Source organism: Typopeltis vanoorti, chromosome 21 (assembly GCF_054136105.1).
Source record: "Typopeltis vanoorti isolate ZY-2024b chromosome 21, IOZ_Tvanoo_1.0, whole genome shotgun sequence".
Lineage (NCBI taxonomy): Eukaryota > Metazoa > Arthropoda > Arachnida > Uropygi > Thelyphonidae > Typopeltis > Typopeltis vanoorti.
The window spans coordinates 33,013,497-33,041,180 of NC_143569.1; the positions used below are offsets into that span (position 1 = coordinate 33,013,497).

Consider the following 27,684-nt stretch of genomic DNA (forward strand, 5'->3'; position numbering starts at 1 on the left):
ACAATGGAAACACAAATCCTTGTCTACAGCAGGATTCAAACCAACAGCATGCTGAGTGGAGTGTGCTATCCACTTAGCCAACCAGGCCAGCAAAGTTATTTAAGCAACACTTTTCTATGATTCCACTAATTTTACTTTCTTTTCAATGTCATCCAAAACTTACTGCCAAAAAACTACACTATGTTGTGTTGCAATTTCTTCCCCTATATGGTTACCATATTTTAATTCTTCCTTTAAATTTCCCGAACATACAGTTTTTTTGGTGGTAAAATGAAGTATTCAACCAAAATTGATATGTAATAATGAAAATATTTACTTGATATTTTTTAAAATCTTAATGAATAAAGAATATCCAGTAAAAAAAAATGAAATATTGGAGGGGAAAACTAACCTTTTAATATATAACTGAGAAATTTCTGTTGTTTTTGGAAGCACCAGTTTAGCACCAGCTATAAAAAAAAAATCCAATAAACTGCACTGAATATAAAAAAAGGAAATTCATTTATCAAATATATAAATATATATATATAAAAAGCATAACTTCATTGCATATAGCAAAATTAGCAATAATTTCTGTTTAAATTTAATATGAATAAAAGTAATCTTTAAATTCTTTTCTTTCTGAAAATAGCACTGAGTTATCACAAAAAAAAAGTGTTCAGTATACATTTATTCAGTGTAACTATAGTGATCGCTCATAACCTATTAAGTGTCAGTTACTTGAGGGTCAGTAATCTGACCCTCAAGTAACTGACACTTAATAGGTTAGTGTATCAACTGACTTCTCGTGTACTCCAGGTACATTGAAAATGATGAGGTCAGGATTTGGGGTATTAGTGGATAGGTAGCTGAAGTAATGGCCCAATGATGACAGACTGAGGGTTTGTGGGTTGCAAAAGTTGGCCGATAGGCAAAGGAGGGAATATGATAGAAACATACTAAAAGAGGTTTTATGAGATTGATGCAGAGGAAATATTTCAGCAATTGGCTAGAGGGAACTGTATAACGATAGCTATGAGGATTGAGTACATGCAATTGCAGAGTATGGCCCATAAAAGGAGAGGTGATATGATTGAGACAATTAAACTGTTAAGAGATAGTTACAGGGTTGACACTGGGGAATTCTTTCATATGGTAGATCAAGAGAAAGTGGCAAGGACATAGTGCCCCATTCCTGAAAGTTACAAATGGAAGTGATGAGTAAGAGTGAGAGTGGCTTTTTTGCATAGAGGATGGTTGAATTGTGGAATGCAATGCCTGATAGGGTAGTGAGAGCAGGAATAGTGAATGAATTATATTATTATGCGACACCTCCAGAATCCAGCTAATGAGAGAAAAAGCAAATAACAATCTGTCTTTTCTAGATAATAAACATGTCTTTCTCTCTACATAACAATGCTCTTTCTTCTTTTTGAGATCTACAAACTTTTCAATCTTCCAGACAACTATATGATATGATAATCCTTCTGGAGAGACAAACCTCTGTTCAAACTAAGCATCCCTGATAGAAACATACTAAAAGAGTTTTATGAGATAGATGCAAAGGAAATATTTCAGCACTTGGCTAGAGGGAAATTAATGTGTAACATAAGTGTCCACTCTACTTGTCAATTGCTATTATCATTCCCTATAATCAGGACTCATCAGAAAATATAGCAAATATAACTTTAAGAACAAATAAGCTTTGCACTACTTTTAAACCTCATATGCTGGCTGCCCTTCACTTAGGGCCACCAGCCTTCAACTCCCTCCTTTCCCTTCTCTACTCTATATTCCAGGTGTATTCAAGATTCTTGTTCTTGCAACTTGTTTTATGGACTGGAAGTTCTGCCAACATCTGTCTTGAAAAATGCAAGAAATATATCTGGCACTAGAATTATGAACAGTCAGGTCTAGCTGACTATGCCTTGGACATCTTACACAAATTCAAATGGTAAAAAAAAATTCATGTTTGTATTGTATTTCACCAAAGCAAATGCAAACATGAAAGGTCATTTTTTTTAAAATTTTTGGAATCAGCAGCAGATTTAAGATTGTGTGACACTTCTCAAGATTTGGGAAACATTCATTTTTAGATCACCTGGCTCAAAAACCAAGGCTGCCAACTGGCACCACTGCAGAGTGCCTCTCTTAGGACTTTAGGCTCCCAGTTTAATAATTTCCACTTATTTTTTCTGTAGTTTGTGTGCATTAACCCAATTCTTATATTGTATCCCAGATGATATCTGTGTGAAAGATGAAATATTGGCACCATTAAACCTGAACATGAGTCATCAGGATCAGAAGACTTCTTTATATCACACCTACACACAAGAAGCTGCCAAGGCTATATAACAAATAAATGCGGTGTGTGAGCTGGGGTAATAAAAAAGTAATCTGTTAATATTCCTCTTGAAGAGCTAAAAGTTGTAATTTCTGTAGAAGGATGTTCCACAGAAATGAGAGAGAATGAAAGACAACTGGAAGTAGCTGGACTGGTGAATATGTAGTTCAGCTGTAAAAAGGCTGTTGTACAACTGTTGCTCATGATGCAGTAGGTTTAGCAGAAATGGGGGACATAGATGTTAGTTCTGATGAACAGTGCAGTGCCAATGGAAATATCTGCAGAAGAGACATAATGTAGAAATTGATCTGAACAGCATCAAGAATTTTTAGAGAGGTCTTAGGTGCACCACAAATGTGAGAATAGCATTCCAAGGTTGGGTGGATTTGGAATTTGTACAAGAGTAAATCATTTACCAAGTCTGTCTATACAATAATGCAAGAAGAATAAGAAACTAGAAGATTGGCTTTTTTTCTGTGGGAAATAGTGCACACAATGCAAGTACTATTCAAGTGTAACTACTGCTAAAACCAGTAGCTTTGGCAAGAGGTGAAAGAATGAATGATGGTTAACTATGCAAGTTAGCTGCTTTTTAGCCCATTCAAAATTAGTTTTGAATGTGTTAATAGTTTTCTTCATGCATTAAATGTTTTAGTAGCTTTGGTATAAAAAGAAAAGGAAGAATGACTTTTCTATTTATTTAGTTTTAATCTTAATGAAAGCCAATTATGATATGACCCATTCTTCCCTTGTACAGTCTTAACACAATTTTTGACAAACTAAAACAAGGGATACATATTTAAAGTGGATGGGAAATAAAATTTCAATGTCAATAACAATTGCTTCTGATATATCTTCACTGCAAATGTTTGGATCAAATGACTGAAAACAAGAATCCAAGCAAAGAACTGAGCACAAATATCATGAAGTCGCACACCAATCTGTTTGACATTCTTATAATGCCAAACCAACATACAGATGATGAGAGTGGCTGCATAAGTATTGCTTTATGGGAGAAAAAAATCAAGACTAAACTGTGGTATAAATTGCCTAGAAAACATAGATCCACAGTATACTGAGAAAAGTTGCTAGAGTGTTTGGAGATGTGGTTAGGGTTATGATAATATTCTGGTAGGCAAGTAAACATCTCATCTCATCTTCTTTATAGGCAAGTAAACAATATGTGTAAAATAATGTGCTGGTAAATGTTCCCTTATCTGTACTACCTGTTTAATTCATGTGTTTGAGAGGAAAGTCAGCTGTAGCTGTAATCATTAAACCTCAAGAAAGATAATCTTGCTATTAGAAAATGGCACTGGAGAAAATTAATGCTGAAAGAAAGGAAGTCATAAAAGTTTTTTTTTTCAGGAGAAATTTGTTTTGTGGGTTTGGAGTTGAACTGTGAGAGGGTTGGTTAGCTGCTGCATGCATTTGGATTGATTTGCAAGAGGGTGAGGGAATTATTGATGCCAATTCTGATGAACAGCAGCCATAGAAGCATTTATAGAAAATGCAGGCTACGGAGACTGAATGTGCATGTGCGAAAGTGAGTGAGTGAGTGGTGTGTATTAGTGCATATTAGCCAATCTAACTGCTCTTTTCTATATAGAATCCAGTATTTTCGGGGAGCTCTTAGGAACAGACCTCAGATATGAGAGTATTATTTAATGGTTCGGTGGATTTGTATAGGTAAGGAGCTATTTGGAGTTAAAGTAATATCTCAAGCAAAAGAGAAAGCCTAATGTTTTGAATGCAGAGGAGGCAATATTTGTGATACGTTTGCAGCAAGAGAGAGATTTGAGGTTAGAGTTATTCCAAGAAGGTGAATCTCATCTTGAATAGAGATTTGAGTATTGTCAAGGGTAAGACTGGAACAAATGGGTTCCTTTTCTGTGGGAAATAATGCAGAGCTGTGTTTTGCTAGCACTGAAGTTGATAATGTTATCCAAACCCAATATTTGTGATACATATGTGCCAAGAGAGATTTGAGGTTAGAATTATTTGAAGAAGGTGAATCTCATCTTGAATAGAGATTTGAGTGTTGTCAAGGGTAAGACTGGAACAAAAGGGTTCCTTTTCTGTGGGAAATAATGTAGAGTTGTGTTTTGCTAGCACTGAAGTTGATAATGTTATTCAAACCCCACTGATGAATGAAGATCAAAATTTAAGGTAATAAAGGTCAGAGTTTTGGAGGTTGTGACAATTTGTGCTCTGCAGAGTTTGTCAAATGAAAAGGAGGAGTGCAATGTGCTATCATCAGCAAAACTGTGTACTGAATTGGCAGTCAGCTGGAGTACATCATTTATGTATAGAAGGAAGAGGATGGGTGATGCCTTGTGGGATCCCAGTATTAGTTGCATAGATAGAAGATAAGGAGGCAACTACCATCACTAGAAGTGAGTGACCTGCCAGAAAGCTGACTACTCAATTGCAGAAGTCAAAGGAAAGACCGAATTATGGGACTTTTTTTAATATCTTTGTGTCAAACTCAGCCAAAAGTCTTGGAGATATCAAGAGCAGCTACTTGAGATTTGCCAAACCTTTCCATGGTGTTTGTCGAGAGATGGGTGACGTAGGTTAGTAGATCCCCTGTTGATTGACAGTGACAGAATCCATACTGTCAGTCATTTATTAGATGAGAGTCTTCAAGGTAATGTAAATGGCTGTTGATGGTTCTTTCCATAACTTTAGAAAGAATTGAAGTGAGAAAAATTGGATGGTAATTTGAAGGTAAAGATTTGTCACCCTTCTTATGAATAGGTTGTATATGGGCTACTTTCCAGACTGCAGGATAGATACCAGTGCAATAAGAAAGTGTAAGTAAGCAGCATAAAGTAGGAGTCAAATATGGGATATAGACCTTTTGAACAATTGGAGGGATGCGATCAGGATCAAGAGATTTTTTTAGTATCCAGTTTGAGCAAAATTTTGTGATCTCTTTCCGGTGAAAGATCAAAATGGTATTGAGTGTTTGGAATGGTTGGAGGGACATTTACCATGATCAGATATACAAAAATTGGAGAAGTAGGAAGCAAGGAGGTTTCCTTTTTGTGAGTGATGATGCAATAGCGCTATCTGGGTGTAATACTGATGGAAGTAGTGACGGGCAGAAGTTATAGGCAATAGCTTTAGCTAGAGCTCAGAAGGCATGGCTGCCGTTGGGGAAGGATGCACTGCTCCTGTTTTTAGCACTCTCAAAATGTTTTCAATGCAGTGATAATTTTCTTGCAGCTGTTTTGCACTTTGGTATAGGCTGTATAGGAAGATGGAATTTTGGATGCAAGCCAGTTGTGGTATGCCAGACTTCTTTTGTACAGCCTTGGCACACCTGTGAGCGAACCAAGGCTTAGATAGGAGACAAGAATTTAGGGTGGAACGAGGAATAAATATTTCCATGCCAATAAAAATTATCGGCATGGCTCAGGTGGCTAGAAACAGTAATCTGACCAAGAAAATGAGACACAGAAGTTGAGAATACTGTCCCACTTGGCTTTCTAGTAATGCTGTACAATGTGTGAATGTGATTTGTTGCATATGTGTTGCTCTGTGGGGGAAGAGATCTACAGAAAGAATCAGGTGAGATCATTTATGAATGCAAAAGTCTCGATCACTCTGTAATGCTTGTTTGCCATTTGGAGAGTTGGATTGTAGAAAATAAACATTTAAAGAAAGGTGATTTGAGGAGTTCAGAGTAGTTGTTGGCAGACTGAGGTAGGGTAATTTTTAGCCAAAGGAGGTCAAAATTAAGAGAGATTCCAGGGTGGATACTCTCTAGCATGGTATATTAAAGTGAATATATATAAAAAGTGTGTAGTTGGGAAAGTAGAGATGGGTAATGTTTGAAGAGGTTGAGATTTGAGTTTCTGTCAGGAAGAGTAAGTGGGGTTTTGAAGACTGGGTGAATATCATTAAAGTTAGAACTGAGACCACATATTTGTGAAATGGATCTGGAAGGTTCTGTGAAGTTTGCTTTTGACCACATGGGTCCCAGACGTTCCCTATGCAGTATTTATTTGGGATCAGGTTTCCACACTGGTTATTTACAGAATTTTATTTTTTCACTAGTACCTTTTCTTTATAATTGTTCATGGTTCATCTTCATCCTGATGTTTTTCTTCCAGTTCTTTTCATAATTGCCATCTTTTTTTTTTTTTTTTTGCAATGTGCATACGTCACATCTGGTAAGCCTTGTAAGTGTGATACAGGGCTGGTGCCTGCCAACATTCATGGCTGATGAATGATGATCTGATTATCAAAGTATTGCAGGTCACTTTTATTAACCCTTTGATCATTACAAATGCACAGAGTGTTTGTTGATATCGTTTCTTTAGTGTTACAAATGCTCGGAGCATATTTCCATAATCCTTTTCATTTTATAATCGTATAACTGCACTAGATGCATTTATGATTTAGTTTTCTTGCTTACACATAGATGCCGATAGTTGCCTGTGAGAAAAGAAATTTGTTTACTTCGTTAGAGACGAAAGTATGTTGAAGGACGAATGTGGTGTTAAAAATGGCTTCAACATTGGGTTCAGAAGTGAAAGAAATCTGGCAGTTTTATTTGGAAGAGATTCTGATAGTGAATAAGATGAATATGTTGAAGCATTCTTTTCAGATGTAAGTGATGACAGCAATGTTGATGTTTCATTGGAGAGTTCTGATAGTGATGAAGACAGTTTTAGTTTGTCCCAAGCTAGGAGATGATGATGTATACTGGCTGAATTGGTATATGTTGTTATTGCATTTCTTTTATGGGAACACCTGGTATTTCTAAAGATATCCCAGTTCCCAGTAAGTAACTGCTCATTGGAAATGTTTGAATTATATTTTGATGAGGATATAATGAACATTTAAGTTGAGGAAATGAACCACAAAGCTATTCAGTTAATTGCTGCTACAACCTTCAAAAGTTTTTTTTTTTTGTTGTTGTTGAAAAGGCACAAACAGAAGTGAACTGAAGGTGTTTTTAGCATTATTACAAGGCATAGTTCAGAGATCAGAAGTAAAAGTATTGGTCTAAAAAAAACAGAATGATTGAGATACCAAAGTTTGCACCTGAAGTATCTTCAGGACTCGGGCAGCTTTGTTTGCTTACACTTGGATAAAGGATTAAACCAAATATATAATTTATAGTATAACCAAGTGAAAAAACTTCCAACATATTTCTCTAATCCAGAGTAATTTAATAATAAGGTGTGACACCGTTTGGCAACTCTGGGTCTGGCTCCCACTGAAGAGACCCCGATAAAGGTCTAAACTGGTCTGGGTAGTGACCCTTCCCATAATGCATAGCATTATACATGTCTGCAAGGAGATGTGCTTTGCATTACGGGATACTAAAGCAAATGATGTGAAGTAGTCCCTTTGCCAAGAGATGCCCCAGTCCTGAAGATACTTCAGGTGCAAACTTTTTGCTTACACTTGGATAAAGGATTAAACCAAATATATAATTTCCAGGTATGGTTGTGCATGCATCACCATACTTCAAAATCTTCCATACGATTCTAAATGTCTGAAAAAACGTCACTGCATGTAGTTATCATAGTTATTGTTGCATGTATAAAAATCATTTATTAGATAAATATTCTTTTTTAGTTACTATCATTGATAGCTTCTCTATAAAAAATAGTAAATCTTAGGAAAAGTTTAGAGAAACTTATACTTTTTTTATACCTAGTTAATCACATAGTCTTGAAATTAGGGAGAAAAAAAAAAACCTTGGGGAAGAGCACCTGAGACTGTAACCTAATGGTCAAAGGGATAAGCATGAGAAGTTCATTCTGTCTCTGTGTAATTGTGGGCCCAAAGAAGTGACACCTGACAATTTTCTTGGGGTAAAAGTTGCATTGTTCAGCAAGTGCAAATGTCATCATTTAGCATTGCATCGGTTTCTGAATGAAAATGCAGGATGATGGCATTGTATTTTTTTATTTCTGTCTCAATCGTGTTTCGAACTGATGAAGCAATGAGATCGTGAAGCATGTTGGCATTGTCTATGGTAGGCATGTTAGCTTCAAGATGCACATTGTGGACTGCTTTGAGCTTTTTCTTTTTGATTGTGACAATTTTTTAAGAGAAGGTTTCATTGAGCATAATAAGGCGCTGTTCCAGGCTATGCATGCACTTGCTGAGGTTTAGGAATTGTTTAACAGTGGGGAGGCACAGGGAACAGAAAATTGGTTGACTGAGGTTGCTGAGGAGTTTGAGCAGATTTGTCTATTTTAGCACGATTGCTATGCATCCACTGGCAATGAAATTTGCAAAGTAAACCCTTTTTAATATCCATTATGTCATGTTTGCAGCTTTGATATTTTAAAGCTTCAAGAAGTCTATCTGCAGTAGTAAGACTCAAAGTGTATTTCCATCATTCTGTTTCATTCCCACCATTTTTGCTTCATGCTGCAGACCTACACGTTAGCTGCTAATGTTTGCTATGGCTTGTATTAAAGAACAGGAAAACTTTTTTTTTGAAATGTTGAGTACTTATGGTTAGTTTAGTGACCTTCAATCCCTCAAGAACTATTGCTAATTTACATTATTGTTACTGGCATTAGGAGAGTGACAGAGACAGAATATCAATTCTATAAAATTAGGGAGGAAGATTTTTTTAGAGAAAATCAAAAAACAGGATATTCTAAATTGGAAAGTATGACAGCATATCAGAGTGAATATGTGAACAAATGACACCTCTGAGATGAAAAGAATCAAAGTGTACAATTGCAACCACAACAGTGAAGCTATCTTCCTCGATGACTTGAATGTCACTAATACCTACAAGTCCCTTTTTCCAACTCCAGTGACCAAACGGAAGAGAATTAGAGGTATTTGCAGTAAGCAACAACCTAAGGCAAATCATTTATCTCCCAACCAGAATTCCACTCCGCTCAGCCAACACTCCAGATCAGGGATCGGCAACCTTTTCAGACTCACGAGCCACATCCAACTTTTATTTTTAATAATCGGGCTACAAGCCTTTATTTAAGAGAAAATAGTGAGTGAAAAAAAACAACTTAAGTTATTAATTTTTATTATGTCAATCTTAAAAGACAGAAATATTTAAAGTACGAAATATGAAACAAACATTAAAATGAAAAACAACGAAAAATTATTATCACGTAAAAACAAATTAATATAGTGTATCCATCACAATATGTACGTATGTCTCCCTACTTAATGAGACTTTTGTGATTGTTTTCCCTTAGCCAGATTATCTAGATCCACTTTATAACCTGAGGTGCAAATTCGAATCGAAGCATGCAAATATTCATCAGTCAGTCGAGAAGTTTTTCTTTACTTTTTCTAAAACTCGTGGCAGAAAATGCTTATTCACAAATGTAGTTGCTTCCAAATGCGACTATCATCTTTGTGAAACTGATTAATCCTTCAAATTTTTTTTTTTTTTTTGGTAAGCATCGATCAATGTCGACATTAAAAGTGTTCAAACATAATTGCATTTCGATGCTATTTTTTTATGAAAATTCACAAATCTTGTTGAAAATTCTGTTTGTAAATCTTGAATAATACCAGCAAAAGTTTCCTTTTGTTGGTATTTCCAAGTTGCATGGGAGATATCACAAAGTATATTATTCATATAATTCAACATATGGGCCACATGCCATGTAAGTATGGTCAACCTTTTATGGGCTGCCAAAAATGCACGTTTGGGCCGCATGCAGCCTGCGGGCCGCCAGTTGCCGACCCCTGCTCTAGAGCTCTCCTTAACCAATTCTTCTAGATACACTACTGAGATGACTACTCCCTCTTGATAACTGAGATAACACTCTCATCTCAAGTGGAACATCCTCCTCTGAGCCACTCACAACCTTGTGCACTTTGGCACTACAAAAATTCTAAAGAAGTGGAAAGATCTGAGATTTTTATTCTTTCTTTCTTTCCATGGTCAGAATACTATTTCTCTCTAAGTGTAGATAATTAATTGGCTTATAAGTGGTTTGAGGCAAACTCCAGCTTCATTAACAATCTATACTTAATGTTGCAATTTTTTTTCACTTGGTTATACTATAAATTAAAGATGCCAGGAAATTACATTCTTGGTTCAATCCTTTATCCAAGTGCAAGAAAACAAAGTGTTTGCGTGTTAAGTTACTTCACAACTGCGCTACTTATATATAGAGGCTAATGACTTCACATCACTTACCTTCTGAGTAGTAAATGCAGATCTCACCTATATTATCTACTTCTGGCAAATCTTAGGAAAAGTTTAGAGAAACCTATTCACACAACAAACATTCAATGCCAAAAACATCAAGATCTACCATAAATTCAATGAAGATAACAAGATGGGGCAACAACAATCTGGTCATCTTCAGTGTTTGGAATACTAGAAATACTGCATTCAAAATGTGAAAGCAGTATTCCAAGGTTAGGCAAAGTGATGCCTTGAGTGAAAGACGATGCTATAGAAATGACATGATTATGCCAGGAAAGGCTATAAACAAGAGTCAGCCCAAGAAGAGACATCTAAACTGTTAACTTGAAAATACCTATATATATATATATATATATATATATATATATATATATATATATATATATATACAGGGTGTTCGGGATAAATTTGACATATTTATAATTAATTATATTTTTCCGTAAGTTACATGTATTAACACACACTTCTCTTCATTTAAAAGTTTGGACCCTTCTTCATTCATATACAAGATGTCAGAAAGGATGGATAGCTGGAACCCACCTGAATCATGGAAGAGAATAACTTGTATCATGATGATTCGTGCCCGCCATCAAAATAAGGATATTACGACTGCTGCGCAATGCTCCCTGAATACAGTAAAAACAATCAGGCATGAACTAGAGACTTGCAATGGTGACTACGAGGATGTAGCAAGAAGAAAGATCCCTAGCAGACGATCTGATTGCATTCGTACAGCAGAATTCCTCGCAAATCTGCAGGAACAGGTGTTGAAGAACCCTGGCATTGGAATTCGGGCTTTGTTCGTGGAGTTGCTAACTGTAGTCAAGCCCTGGATAACAAGGGTAGCCAATGGTAGGTCGTATGTATGGCAGCAGGATTCGGCCCCTTGCCACACCTCTGGGAAAAGTCAAAAATGGTTGTCTGAAAATTTCTACGACTTCACCAGTCCAAATGTTTGGCCTCCAAACTCCCCAGGCCTTAACCCCATGGATTATTTTGTATGGGGCGCAGTTGAAAAAGACACCAATCGCACTTCCAGTAATACAAAAGCCCAGTTAATGGATAAAATTAAAACAGTTTTTGCGGCCCTTCCCAGGGAGACTGTAGCATCAGCTTGTTCGAGGTTCCGAAGCAGAATTGAAGCTGTGATCGATGCTAATGGTGGTTATTTTGAGTAAATCTTGTTGATAGTATTGTAATTAACTCTGCCTGTAATGTTTTTTTGTCAATTCATTAAATTTAATAGATACAAAGAAGATTTTCTTTTTCCTTACGAAACTGTCAAATTTATCCCGAACACCCTGTATATATATATATAAAAGACAATGTAGAAACAGGGTATCTATGAGACATCAAATGAAGGAAGTCCACAAGAGAAGCATCAATTATCAAGTGGACTGCCCTCTTCTGAATTCAAATGAGCATTCTTAGGAAATTTTAGGTGCCCACACTCCAAGTGTGAGAATAAAATTCCCAAGTTAGGAGATTTGGGATTTATAAAGTGTTATGAGTTGTACAGGAAAGTAGTGTTTTTGTATTTTGAATAAAAAAGAATACCAAGTTTTTGGAGCGTAAGGATGCCTTGGACGTGATTTGCATGTGCTAAGATATACCAAATATGAAAGTAAATGCAAGAAAAGGAAAATATTCTTGACTGAAGGTTGAAATATTATCAAAAGTAAGGAAGGTGAAGAAAGATCTTTCTTCCAAGAAACAAGATAGGCCCATCTCCTGAAAGCAGTGAAATTCACTAGATTATCTGCTTTCACTTCACAATGGTGTAGAGATCAGTTTTAAAAGCACTGGCCATGGAGAATTCTCAAGTCTGAATCATTTGCGCACCACAATGTGTTGTGAATGATGAAGAGCAATGGCATGCACGGCCATCAGCAAAGTGGATAGGATTTGTTGTTAGTAGAAATGTCATCAGTGTGTGATGGGGAGAGTGCAGGTAAGTAAAGCACTGGGATATCCCAGTATTAACTGAGAAATCTGAGGAAGCCATTCACCATGACAGGCACTAAATGACTAGAGAGAAGATAATAATCTAATCATACCCTTTTCTGTGTGGCTTGTGTCCAAAAGTGGTTAAGGCTAGCCAGGAGATCAACTGTGGAATGAGAGCAATGTAATCCACAATGGCAATAACCAATTGACTGATACCTTCCCCCCCCTGCTCTCAAGCAATGAAGAAATTGGTTGACAATGACTTCATTACTTTCTAGAGTAATGAGGCAAAGGCAACAAGACAACAGACTAATGGTCGACTCCACTTCCTTTTTTTTGGGGGGGGGGAGTGGAGTGGAAAGGCTGGATAAAGGCATGTCCCCACAACACTGAGCAGATGACTAATAAACATTACAATCTATATGTTTGTTAGGCATACAGGATGGACTAATTCTGGAGTACAAGTTCCCAGCAGAACAGGAGGGGCACCATTTGTTTCCCTTAGATATTACTTGACATCCTTCCCTTGCAACTTCTTATGCCATGACATTACTATAGTAAACATGTTCAACCAACCTATAGTTTTTTCACATAATCACTGACTTTGGAGTTACACCTCTTCTTAACTGAAACTTCCAAGTGCTTAGCAACTTCCCTGGTCAAGAGTGAATGATCACTGTTTTCCAAGTTAAGTTACAGTGATTAACTTGGTTTACACTGATTATCACCAGATTATCAAACCTCAGGACTCACGGTGTTTCAAGTAATTATCATGTAGTAATTTCACACACACTTCCATTTCCTTAACTTTACCATGTGCTCTTTCCTCCTCCTCCTTCAATCTATGGCTGCAAGAGTTGATGTCCTTCTACAACAATTACTTGCCTTTGTGCTCAGAAACTAACTTGCCAATGCATGTCATCCACATCCTTTTGCTTTACCTGGCCATATTGGCAGCAATCATATATTTTTTCATGGATTTTAACCCACACCATTTTAACAGCCTCAGATGTACTGTTTACTTCGATCCTTCTACCTTCCTGCTGAACATCTAAATCTTGTTGGTTACATCACAGGAAACACTTTTCTTTCCATTCTTTTTTATATCTTCACTGAAAATATAATATTTCACACATTCTAACTGCTATAACTATATCCTTCTTTTCTGTAAACAAAGGTTTGCCAATACCTATAATTTTTGGCTGAGTCAAGCTAATTAATGCTAAACACCCCTCATGATGTTGCAATATTAATACCTGCACTGCAATATCCCCTTGGGCCTACAGTACAAGTACTTGCATCTTTTAATCACTTGCCCATCCAGATTTGAGACCTATCTGAGGAATTGCATTCTTTTATCTTTTTCATTATCACACTCACTCACGTCACAAGTTTCTGCAGGTGATCATTTATGCAGGCACCTAAAGGAACAAAATGAGCAAGGAGAAGTATTGTCCAAGGGTGTCTGTAAACATGTTCCTCTGCATCTTCTGCAGTCACTACCCCTCAAATGTTTCATTTCTTGAAAAAGACACTTAGATATGCAATTTCTTCTTTTATGAAGATGATGCATAAATATGTTGTAGTGCAAGAAATTTTAAGCAATTTCTGAGAGGATGAGGGCAATATGAGAGAGTATCATTTCTCAATTCAGCAATAATTTGTCTTCCTCCCAAACTTAATTTTTATAATCTTTTTTTTTTTTTTCCATTTTGGAAATTACTGAAAGAGTTAGGTACACACAAGACATCACATCCTAAAGCTGAGTTGAATCAAATAAAATACAAAAAAAAAAAAATAAATAAATTCTTCAAAGTTTTTTAAATCCTCATAGGGAGTAGGCAGAGCTCCTTTAGCTCTACTTTACTTCTTGAAGGAGGCATTTCCCATCCTTAAGCTTTCCCTGGTAGTAAACTGAAGTTATCAATGAATCCAGACTTTGAATTCAGGAGAGATTATGACAACTGTCCCTATTTCATGGTGCTAAACCCTAACACTCATATTAGTCTGCAATAGTGCAAGTTCTACAGTGGATGTGTTGGAGATGTAGGGTGCAAAACTTGAAATTCAGAGAGAGAGAAATTCCTACTTATGCCAAAAGTCAACTAACTTGGGAAATGGCCCAAGGAAGGCCTAGAAAAAGCTCCTGTAGTCGGCAACTATCAGGTAACCAAAAAAGTTTGTGTGGTTTTTGGTAGAGTTCTCTGCAATGATTTGTTTTATTTTGTAGTGGTTTGCAGAGAGCAATTTTCTATGTGCATCATAAGCAACAGAGGAATTGGTATTACTTGGATGTGCACTTTTTTTCTGCAACTTTGAACCCTTTTAAAAGGGTTATTTCAGGCTTATTTGCTTTACAAATTTAAACTCATTTCGAAGGCTTCAGAAGCATCCTGTAAGATATGTGTGGCATTTGGAAAAGATGCAGTAGCAGAATGTACCACGCAGAAATGGTTTAAAAACTTTCTTTCTGGTAATGAATCACTTGAAGACGCATCATGTTATGGAAGCCCCTCCATTATTGATAATGAAGAATTGCGTGCCGCTCTTGAAAATAATTCAAGATTAACATGTCAAGAACTTTCACAAATGTTTAATGTGGGTGGTGAAATGATTTGTTTATATTTGCATCATCTGGGGGAAAATCATGGGAGCTAAGTAAATGAGTCCCACATGCATTATCAGATGACAATAAACTTCAAAGGCTATCAATTTGTTCTTCACTTTTTTTCACGTCATAAAAACAAGCCGTTTTTGGATTACTTGCTCACTTGTGATGAAAAATGGATTTATACTCTACCAGGAAGCAAACTTTTTTTCCATTCTTTACATTCATTTGTTGTCACCAAACAATCCAGTACTGCACACTTCATCTCCACAAGACTATGCTTTGTGTGTGGTAGACTGTAGCCAGTATTGTCCACTACAAGTTTCTTGCTGCAGGCCAAATAGTTATGGCCAAGATCTACTCTATGCAACTTGAGCATGTGCAGGATGTATTACTTCAGAAACAGCCAGGATGAGTTAATCAGAAGAAAGTGCTATTCTTATAACACAACACAAAACTTCATACTGTAAAACTAACCCATGAGAAGATTTATGCTTTAGGATTGGAGATACTCCCTCATCCTCCATATTCTCTTGACATTTCTTCTAGTGATTATCACTATTTTTTTTTTTTTTTTGCATTAGACAATCACATGCGAAATAGACAGTTCTGCAATAAAACAGAGATTGAAGCAGAGGTTGCTAGGTTTATTACTTCTAAAGACAAAATGTTTTATAAAAGCAGAATTTACAAACTTGTATCTCGTTGGGAAAGAGTTGTAGATTGTGAAGGTGCTTATTTTAATGAATAAAACATTTTCTGAAATATTCTGCAGTTGATTAATTTTTATTATTAAAAAAAGCATGAATTTTTTTGGTTACCTGATAGAACTGAACCTATAAGTCTTTCTTTGATAAGCTAACATTATGGAAGCAAAATCCATTTTCACAAGACTACACAGGAATTATAAAATAAGACAGATTATGGAATCTGCTACTGCTGTCTAAAACAATATACTGTTTAATGTAAGAAATAATGAAAAGTTTAAAATACATATTAGTTATGGCAAATGAATTACACATAATGAGCACATAAAAGATGAAATTTTTAAGCAACATGGCATGTTGGGCTTCAGCATAATAAATACATGCTTTCATGAGCCATTTGTTTGCTTTATTTCAAAAATCAAACACAGATTGTCTACCCTCTATGCTGACCACACTGAAAAAAAGCCAGAGCTACAAGGAATGATCCTTAGAACATTCCCTATAGAGATGGTAGATAAGATGAAATGTTAAATGCTACACATATACAAGAGTGGATGATATTCAGAAGGCATAAGACAAGAAGTATTGCAGTAATGAGGACAAATGAAGAAATTTATTTTTTATTTATTTATTTTTTTCCTGTTCACAAATTTAGTCATCTGTATTTTGGAAAATGAGAAACAAAATTCGGAAGTTTTTAAAGAGTAATGCTTTACAAAAAAAGAAGAAATGGCAGTTAAATGTAGCATATATACAAAAGTGGGAGATGATAGGGCAATATGTTAATAAAAGGTTGTTTTGTCAATATATATATATATATATAGAAAGTTTTTTACCTTAGGTATACTATACGTAAAAGATGCCAAGCAATTTTATAAACTTGAATTTTTCACGAGAATTTATAAACTTGGTTTTTATCCTTTTTTCACAAGCAAACAAGCAGGTAAGTCAAGTTTGCGCATGAAGTATTTTCAGGTCTGATATATATATATATATATAAAATATATAAACAGTAGCAGTGGCAGCATGCTGTTGACAATTTGAAATTGCAGCCAAAGCAATGGTATAAGGTGAGTGCGGTGTCTGTTAATTGCATGTCTTCTCTAGCAAGATGCTTGCTTTGAAGATGAAAAACCCTCTCACTTTCACATGAGACTGGATAAATCACCTTTAGTAGAAAAGACCTAAGGTTCTTTACATTCCAGATGGGTTTCAAATATTGACAGGATCTTTACAGTAAGAAAGGAATTATTTTTTTTAAATAGCATAGTGCATGAGAAAGGAGTTAATACACTTGCTTCACACCTTACTTGCTAAAGCAACTAAAGTATGAAGCAAGAGCATTAACTCTCCTTTCAAGTGTATTATATTTGCAAATTGCATTTGTTCTCATGCTGGTTTAAAATTAATGTACAGTGTTTGAAAATGCTTGTCTGTAATGTGAGAATTTTTAGTTGACAAGTAAAAAAGGAATCTAATTGTCAGTTTCATTTATGTAATGCTGATTACGTCATCAGTATATTGTACTTTTACTGTTCATCTTCATCCTTTGGACATACTCGTAATCAACAACCATTTTGTTGATTACGAGCGACTGATTTTGTCATAATGGAGTATGACCAATAAGAGGTAGGTATGCAGCCATCATAAAAATATTTGAGAGAGCTTAGGTATAACACAAAATAACCAACTATTTGTGGTATGGTGAAATGTATTTTATTAAATTTATTTTTACAGTAATATAAAATAGAAATAAGCCAATTACTGATAGCACTTATTTTGTACTCAATGATGTTATATGGAAACTGAGCAAGAGTGCTAGAACTAGGATTTTTACTTGGAGAGTGGTAACTGAGTGGAATAAGCTGCCAGAGTCTGTTGTGGATGCCATGACTGTGAATGAGTTCAAGGCAAAGTATGATAGATACTGTGTGGATGTTGAATAGTTGTTCTTGACGTGATGTTTAGGGCCTCCCTTGATGAGTCTAAGGACTCCTTGGAGTTGCCCGTAATAATAATAATAATAATATTGCAAAATTTGAACCTTTAATAGTGGATATTAAAACTTGGAAAGATGAGAAAGAAGTATTACAGATTTCTTATGTTTTTCCAATATATAATTTCTATATATATTGATTCTAAAAACAATTATTTTTTTACTTGAATGTTTCTCAATTCCAATTTGTGTTATATAACAATGGCATCAACATTATCAATATTTTGGAACCAAGCAGAATTTAGAAAACAGACTCATGCACTTAAATCTGTGTGCAAACATAAGATATATTTTACTCAGTGTTTTTATATTGATTTCAAATGCTTTTAGCCTAAACATCATTTGTTTAATAATATCAGAGAAGAAATTATTTGTCTTGAATAACTTATATGAAAAAAAAGACAAATTTCTTCTGTGATATTAACTTCAACATTTGTTTATAATATCACAAAAGAAACTGTTTGTCTTATACCACTTCTGTGATATTATAAATAATTGTCAAGGCTAAAAACATGTTAGAACTGTGTGACAATGATCATATCATTAATAAATACATAAGTGGTTATGTACCACTGATAAAATTTCTGAGTATTTTGTTTCATATCTCACTGATTGATAAACACACCAATATGAAAGTGGTTGACACACTGGCTTCAATACAGGTAGTTACACAGGTTAAAAATTAACCACAGCGTTAAATCAAAATTAAAATTAAATCATCAAAACCACAGCCAAAAACTTTTAAATTGACTACATCGATGATTCAATTGTTCACATGCAACTACATCAGGCAATCCAGATTGAAAAATTACTTGTGACATAATAAATTTAGTTTAATCCTTTATCCAAGTGTGAGCAAACAAAGTTTGCGCCGGAAAGTATCTTCAGGACTGGGGTAAGGTGGTACAACACCAGTGCACTCCTTGCAAAGGTGGAGCAAGCTATCAACACTCCTATCTCAGTATCTCCCATAATGCAAAACACATCTCCTTGCGGATATGTCTAATGTTATGCATTAAGGGAAGGGCCACAACCCAGACTAGTTTAGACCTTTATTGAGGTCTCTTCAGTGGGAGCCAGGCAGAAGCATTAGCATGTCATCTCTACCTATAGGAGTTGCCAAATGGTGTGCCATCCTTTTTTAATAAATTACTCTGGATTTAGAGAAAGATGTTGAAAGTTTATTTTTCATTTGGTTAGAGTATAATAATTTTAGTTTAATCCTTTATCCAAGTATGAGCAAACAAAGTTTGCGCCTGTAAGTATCTTCAGGACTGGGGTAAGGTGGTACAACACCAGGCACTCCTATCTCAGTATCTCCCATAATGCAAAACACATCTACTTGCGGATATGTATATATATAATGTTATGCATTAAGGGAAGGGCCACAACCCAGACTAGTTTCGACCTTTATTGAGGTCTCTTCAGTGGGAGACAGGCCAAAGTGGAGATACCAGGCAAAAGCATTAGCAGGTCATCTCTACCTATAGGAGTTGCCAAATGGTGTGCCAATGTTTTTTAATAAATTACTCTGGATTTAGAGAAAGATGTTGTTTAGACATATCCGCAAGGAGATGTGTTTTGCATTATGGGAGATACTGAGATAGGAGTGTTGGTATCTTGCTCCACCTTTGCAAGGAGTGCCCTGGTGTTGTACCACCTTACCCCAGTCCTGAAGATACTTTCAGGCGCAAACTTTGTTTGCTCACACTTGGATAAAGGATTAAACTAAATTTATTATACTCTAACCAAGTGAAAAATAAACTTTCAACATCTTTCTCTAAATCCAGAGTAATTTATTAAAAAAGGGTGGCATACCATTTGGCAACTCCTATAGGTAGAGATGACCTGTTAATGCTTCTGCCTGGTATCTCCACTTGGGCCTGGCTCCCACTGAAGAGACCTCAATAAAGGTCGAAACTAGTCTGGGTTGAGACCCTTCCCTTAATGCATAACATTAGGCATATCCGCAAGGAGATGTGTTTTGCATTATGGGAGATACTGATATACTAGTGTTGGTAGCTTGCTCCACCTTTGCAAGGAGTGTCCTGGTGTTATACCACCTTACCCCAGTCCTGAAGATACTTTCAGGTGCAAACTTTGTTTGCTCACATTTGGATAAAGGATTAAACTAAATTTATTATACTCTAACCAAGTGAAAAATAAACTTTCAATACTTGTGACATAATTTCTTGACAGGTGAACAAGTATACAATTTTCAAGCCTGCTTATTATTATTCAGGCCTCCATCGAGTCAAAAGACTCGTTGTGGGAGGTCCTCCTAGGAAACACAAAGTCTATCATACCACTCCTTGAACTTACTGACTGTTTTTTGCTCTCACCACTCGATCAGGCAATAGATTCCACGATTCAACCACCCTCCATACAAAGAAACCACTCCTCATCCTCTTGCTCACAGCTTCCTTTTGTAACTTCCAGGGATGGCCCCTTGTCATCACTCCTTCTCGCTGTTCCACCAAGCAAAAGCGCTCTCTAGTGTCAACCCTATAACTACTTCTCAACAGTTTAAAAGTCTCAATCATATCACCTCTCCTTCTATCTACCAAACTCTGCAGTCCACATTCCCTCAGCTGATCCTCATAACTACATTGTACAGTCCTGAAACCATCTTTGTTATCTGCCTCTGTACCTTTCCACAGTTAATTTATCCCTTTCAAATCCCGGGGACCAAATTTGAAAACAATAGTCTAAGTGTGGTCTGATCAGGGTCTTATACAATGGAACGACAACTCTTATCCCTGCAAGTCAGCATCCTTCTCAGTATTACAGCAATCCTCTGGGTTACCTTCAATACCTTTGCAATATGTTCCCTGAATTTCAGGTTTCTATTAATCATCACCCCCCCAGATCTCGCCCCAGCTGCATCCTCCAGTACAGCTCCTTCAGTATGCGGCCTCCTATCGATGTATCTCAAACTTCAAGAATATATTTTGCTGCATTAAGCCAATACCCCATTCATTTGCCCATCTGTCCAGTTTATTCAAACCTCTTGCAGGGCTGCCACATCTGCACTATTACTAATAACCCTTCCCAGTTTCACATCATCTGCAAACAACTGAATATCCCCTTGCAATCCAATGACAATGTCACTGATATAAAGGTTAAACAATACAGGTCCCAGTACTGAGCCTTATGGGACCCCACTTGTAACCTTCTGCCTCCTTGATATTGCTCCACCATACACAACTCTGATACCTATCAGAAATCCAGTTGTCTAACCCCACATCTAAATCCATGTGCTGCAACTTAAATATCAGCTTAGCATGTGGCACCCTGTCAAATGCCTTTGAAAATCCAAAAATTTCTTCCATTCCTTGGGTACCTTTCCCATAGCCAGACATTCATTGAAAAGCCAGGTCAAAAGAGCTGTCAGTTCTTTAGCACATTCTCTCAAAACCCGTGGTGAAATACCATCCAGTCCCACAGCTTTTCTGATATCTAGAGGAACACACTCTCCTCTTGCACCTCTAAACCTCGAACCTGCCCTATCCCTCTAGTATTAAAACTTACTTCTCCAGGATGAAATCCTCCAATAAAGTGTTTAGTGAACAAATATGTTCACTAAACACTTTAGTGACTGATGCAGAGGACTGTTATGTCTAAAAATGGAAATAGAGTGACTGATGGTCACTCTATTTCAATTTTTATTTCACAATGTCATTCTTCCACAATCATTTCTCCTCCTACTGGCCACAGCTAAAAATATTCTCTAGGATTTTCTTTGGATCTTAGTGCCAATCTCTTCTCATATTCCAGTTTTGCCTTCCTTACGATACTAGTCACTCTCTTGGCCTGAGTCTTATATTCTTCATGCATCTGCTCTCCACCCATCTCCTTATATCTCTTCCATAACCCTCTTTTTCACCTGCAGTTCCTGTTTGATATTGTTTGTCATCTACTTTACACCAAATTGTGTCTTCTTCTTCTTCACTTGTAGAATACAGCTTGCTATTGCTGCTAACAAATATTCCTTCACAATTTCCCAAGCACTAATGATAACCCAGCCTTCCAATTCCACCCACCATGGAACTGCCCCAAGTTGATATCTAAGACTATTATAATCACCTGCCTTATAATTCCGTGTGTGTTCTCTTTTCTTTGATACTTCTGCATGCCTATTCACCTTCCAAATCAAAACCACATGGTCACCTCTCTCCAAATTGGGGGGGGGGGGATGTCATCTCAGTTATTATCAGCTCTTCTGAAGCTATGACCAAATCCAAAACTCATGAACCTCTTGTTCCCTCTATTACATGTTGCCTAAGACATTTGTCTCTCAAGAATTCTAGAAATTCCATTCCCTTATTACTACATGCATTTTCCTCTTCCCAACTCATACTGCTGTAGTTAAAATCTCCCATAACAATTATTCTTCTTGCACTTGCCAAGCTCAACTGTCTAAACATTTCCTGCTCCCCGTCTAAACATTTCCTCGGATCACCCTCTGTGATCCTTGGCTTGTAGCAACACCCCACTAAATATCCTGTTTTGCCCACCTTTACCTCACAGCATATGCTTTCAAAACTATTAGTATCACTGCCTTCCAAAGCCTATACTCTTGGAGGACATAATTCATCACTTATCATAAGCATCACTCATCATAAAAAAGAGCCTGTGTAGCTCAGTGGATGTGGCGTTTGCACACCACCGCGCTAGGCCGCACGAAGGAAGTCTTGGTTTCGAGTCTAGTCGGCGACTAGAGGAAATTTTTCTAAGCCTTTTTTCGACCGGTTCCCGAGTTAGTCGATCTCTGGCACGGGCAAGCAGGTTTTTCCTCCCGGAAACTCGGGTTTTTCGTCCTGTAAATTCAAGAAAATTGACCGTAGAACCCACATTATTTCAGACATTAAAAATATATTGTGTTAGGGTTAGAGACCACGAGATGGCGGCACATTTGAGCCGTCTCTCTTCACTGCGTACCGCTTAATTAGTGATAGCCTTGGGCCATCTGTCTCTGATTGGGTACCAGTGGAGATTGAACTGCCCACTCAGTCTCCAAAAGTTAGATAGGGCTAAATGGCCTCGCCTACTCCCGTATATACGGGAATAAAAAGGCGTTAGCTGATTTTTTTTTTTTTATCCTGCTGAAAAATGCTGCCCCTTGTTACTTCTATTCCTGTTATTATATCATCTTCTGTTACCGCATCTCAGAGATCCCAATAATCTTTGGCCAGGCTGATGCTATCAGCATCACCAATTCATCTCCTTTATTCCAGATACTCCTGGCATTAGTATAAAGCATAAAAATGTCACTGTTTCTATACCTATCATTATCCCCTCCAGACTCCACTGGACTCAGCATTACCTGATGCCATCCCCCCCTTCCCACAAGCACCTATAATATATAATGAAAAATCTGAGTTCCTGGGGGGGGGGGGAGTGAGGAGATAAGTATACATAGAACAGTCAGTCAGCTCTAGAAGTTGAGAGAAAAAGTGTAGTCAACAAAGATGAAAAAAAGCAATGAATACAATCAGAATTATGCATATAATCATATATTTACATGACATCAAAAATAGTAAATGGATGAAGCACACCAATGTAGTGTCTTGAGAATTAAAAATAGTATACAAATGAATAGAGAAATTTATGCTTTATTATTTTCAGTTGGTAACAGGTTGATTTAGGAAAATACGCACATAACTTTAAAGGCTTATAGCAGAGGATGTTCAAAATAACTTCATACAAATATGATTTGATTAATATAATTAATTATATTCTAATATAATTCATTATAATAGAATTTCAAAAATACCATCTCAGCCTTAATATAGCTCATCTGCGAATGGTATGATATAGCTAGTATTCCTAGCAGCTGTACTTTTGTAAGGACAATAGCACCCAGATGTGATCAAGAAACGTATACTGTATTCTTACTTTTGTGAGTGGATCAGCCAGCTGGTATTATACTGGCTGTCTGATCCACTCATAGATATATTGTAACTGGAGTTTGGTATTGAGCCAATAACAAAATTCCATCTGTTGTGCCTGATCCCTGTGGTTCAAGATGCTGAATATATTATCAGATCTTCATGGAATCCAAAGACTCAATATGGGAAATCCTGCTCTCACACACACATCATCATCCTCACATTGAACCTTAAATGCATTCACTATCTCTGCACTCACCACATTCTTGAGCAATGCATTCCAAACACCACCACTCTATGCAAAAAAAAAAAAAGAAACCCATCCCTCACTCCTCTCCTTATATGGCACTCAGTGATGGTCTACTGCCCTCCCTGTTTCTCCCATTCATAACCTCATCCAAACTGATATGGTAATAACCCCCTTACCACCTTATATGTTACAATCATACATTCCTTCTCCTCCTATCCACCAGACTGCAAATTGCATCCTTTAATCTCTCTTCATACTCAACATTCCAGAGACCAGCAATTACTTCTGTCAGCAGTTTGAAAGTCCAAAGTTTTCTATCCTATTTGCAGAAACAGAATGGATGAAATCTTTTGCATAGCTATGTGAGTTACTTGATATACCACTGCTTGATGAGGTATCAAGTAACTCACATAGCTATGCAAAGGAGTTGATCTTTTGTGTGTGTTTGTTTTTCTTGTTTGATAACTGTTCTTAGTCAAACACACACAAAAGATCAACTCCTTTGCAATTTCTGGAAAACAATATTTATAATTTATGATAATGATACTGTTTCCATTAAAAAAATCACAAAGAGAAGACCACATCAGCACATTCAGCATTAGAAAATATGGAGGTTGATATCCTATAAAATTATATGTTTTATATGATCTATAAAAACGGTCTAGGTATAGTGAATAAGCAACTTTCAGTGTTTCAAGGTGGTTGCAAACTACACCCTCTGTCCAAAAAGAAACTGAACTTTTTAAAAATAGAAGAAACTAGTGGTGCCACCTGTTGTATCTTTTTGTTGTTGAAAGCAGCAACCTTCATTAGTGCTAGGTCAACTGTTTATGACATTTGTTTCATTGGAAGCCAAATTATGGTGCCAAGAATGACAGTGTGTTTTGAGGAACGGTCGGAAAATGAGTTTCAAACAGAGAACTGCGATTGACTTTTGTGTTAAACTTTGTAAAAGTTTTAACGAAATGCATCAAATGCTTCAAAAAGAATACGCCGATGAATGCTTATCCCATACTCAAGTTTACGAGTGGTTTAAGCGATTTCAAAGTGGTCGTGAGATGCTTGAGGACGACGAAAGTTTTTCGATGACGGGTCGTCCAAAAACTGGACTGAGCGAAGTTAACATCCAAAAAGTGAGTGATTTCATCAAGGAATACCCGAAATCGTACGTGAGATTGATTGAGGATGAATTGGGGGGATTCCAAAATCAACTGTGCACAACATTTTGACTGAGAGTTTTGGCCTTCGTAAATTGAATTCACGATTTGTTTCCTACAAGTTGACCAACGACAAAAACACATATCAAATTAAACACTGCAAGCACCTCATTAAAACCACTCGTAAGGACTCAAACTTCCTTGAAACGATCATTACTGGTGGTGTCATCAAAACTTGGTGTTTTGAGTATGAGCCCGAAACAAAGCGCCAGAGTGCTGAGTGGAAACCACCAGAAGATGGGCATCCAACTTCTAAGATTCCAAGGACATTATCCACAAAGAATTCATTCTGCCTGGCCAAACGGTCAATGGAGAGTTTTTTCTTGAAGTTCTGAATCGATTGATAGTGAAAATTCGTTGCGTATGGCATGAATATTGTGATGCAGACAGCTGGTCACTTTTGCACGATAATGCACCATCTCATTGTTCGAACATTGTTAGACAGTTTTTGAGCAAAAACAAAGTTTGTGTGTTGGATCACTTGCCGTATTCACCTGATTTAGCATCCTGTGACTTCTTTCTCTTCCCCTGATTTCATTTGCCGATGAAAGATAAGCAATACGACACCATTGAAAACGTTCAAGTGGCAGTAACCATGACCCTCAATAGTATCCCAAAAACCGATATAAAAAACTCATTTAACAAATTAAATGATCGTGCCAAACGCTGTATCGAAGCTGAGGGAGAGTATATTGATCGAAATAAATGATTTGAATAATTATAATTGGTCTGTGTTTTATTTTCTATCAAAAGTTCTTTTTCTTTTTGGACAGAGGGTGTACACACAAATATATACCTGGGTACACTGTACTACATATTGAAGCCAAGTGTGTCATTACAAGTGTTTTACAACAGTATTCTCAAACCTACTGCAAGTAAGAATTGAAAATTGTTGGATAAACATTTTACAAGGTGTGTCTACTTGTTCTTACATTTTTATCATTAAAAACTTCACAATTTTTCTTTTGATAAATTGAAGCGAGCCATAGATCAGTAACTATTCACTATCAGACCAATACTTGTATCACTGAAAAAGAGCTGTTCTAATCACCTGACGTTATGTGCATTCATTCCCCTCTTCACTCACTTGATATATTACACATATATGCAAGCGAATCAAGCAGGTACTGTTTTAGTAAGTGATATCAGAAGAGAAAGTTTGATAGCACTGCAAATACTATTTATTTTTGATTTTTACAGAAGGAGAATCAAACTAATTTTGAGATAACTGGTACTTCAATTTATTCGACACCGAATTAACCTGACTTTTATAAATATAACAATATTTGATTACTATTCTGTTTTACTATTTCTCATTTAATTATTAATTATACATTGTAATTATAAAGCAATGTTTTAAACTGCATTATACTTTGTCTTGCATGCACATGCATTCATGCACACACGCACACAGTTAAAGAAACTTAACTTTCACAACTGATAAACAGCAGCCTCCTACCCAGGGTAATCCCGGATGACAGTACCCGCACAGGCGCATTGCCATTACTGTTAGGGTCTACTGTTCTGCCAACAGGGGTGACTCCACCTGAGGAGCTTGAATTGTTGTTACAGTGAACATTACCACTAGAGATAAGATCTGTGGAGCGATTTCGTCGATGAACAGCTCCTGAAGGAGACTGAGAAAGCCCTGGGTCTGAGGGTGTTCGGGAGTGACCTGAGTTGGCAGGACCATGAGAACTAGCAGCATGGGTGGGAGGTGGGGGTGCAGCTCGCTTCTTGATACTGCCATGGGAGTTGAGCCCAGGGACTGCAGGGAAGAAAAGCAGGGGACTGGTTAGAACTACAATAGTTAGTAGGTTTCAGAGATTAATGGGATAAATCTTTATTATGAGCAGGGAAAGCAATTTAGAATTAAAAACAGACACTTACTATATATTATAAATCAAAATTTATTTATGTGAATAACATATAAAATGATTCACCAAAAGGATAAAAACTAAATCATATTTGAATATTTACAAATAAAGTATTCAATATAGCAGAAATAAGAAAAAATAATAAAGTACTTACAAATCTCTTTAATTCACAATGTAATTAAATGAACATTATCCATCTGAAATTAACTCTATATTTTATATATGAAATTAAAACATTAAAAGTCCAATATAATGCAGTTCACTACACCACATATTGGAGTGGTCTATGAGTAAAGTTATATGCCTCTTGGACATGTGACATAAGAAGTTTGTTCAAACACCTCAAGCTTAGTGTAATCAGGAATGAGCAGCTATCACTGACATGAGTATATTCATGATTAATCACTAGATAACAATATGAAAAAGCTATCGGTAATACTACCAGAAGAATCAGTTGCTGTAAAATTTTGCCATTTCCATGCAACTTAGGCACTAAAAGTATATTTCAACTACTTATGTTATAACGATTCCTCCTTATTTGCAAGTTATCAGGAGTAACTGACATGAATGTATAACAATGAAGAACGAATTCCTTAAATTTCCATTAGTTGCTCAACTGGTAAAATGCAATGGCAGATGCCAATGAAATCAGCATTAAAGAAGTCTGTTTCTTCTTTACTGATAATACACTAATA

At 36.5% G+C, this 27,684-nt stretch overlaps 1 protein-coding gene across 3 annotated transcripts in view; it reads right to left on the minus strand.

The window, feature by feature from the left end:
- The window catches only part of Asap (ArfGAP domain of ASAP), a 718,739-nt gene that overhangs the window by 131,547 nt on the left and 559,508 nt on the right, over window positions 1-27,684 (minus strand). For 2 of the 3 annotated variants that reach the window (XM_090411444.1, XM_090411443.1), the window contains exons 23-24: window positions 26,572-26,880; window positions 392-449 (exon numbers count right to left, since the gene is read on the minus strand). In XM_090411444.1, the coding sequence (XP_090267570.1) occupies window positions 392-449; window positions 26,572-26,880 (367 nt within the window). The remainder of the gene's footprint in view (window positions 1-391; window positions 450-26,571; window positions 26,881-27,684) is intronic. The other variant, XM_090411445.1, reaches the window with a different exon arrangement.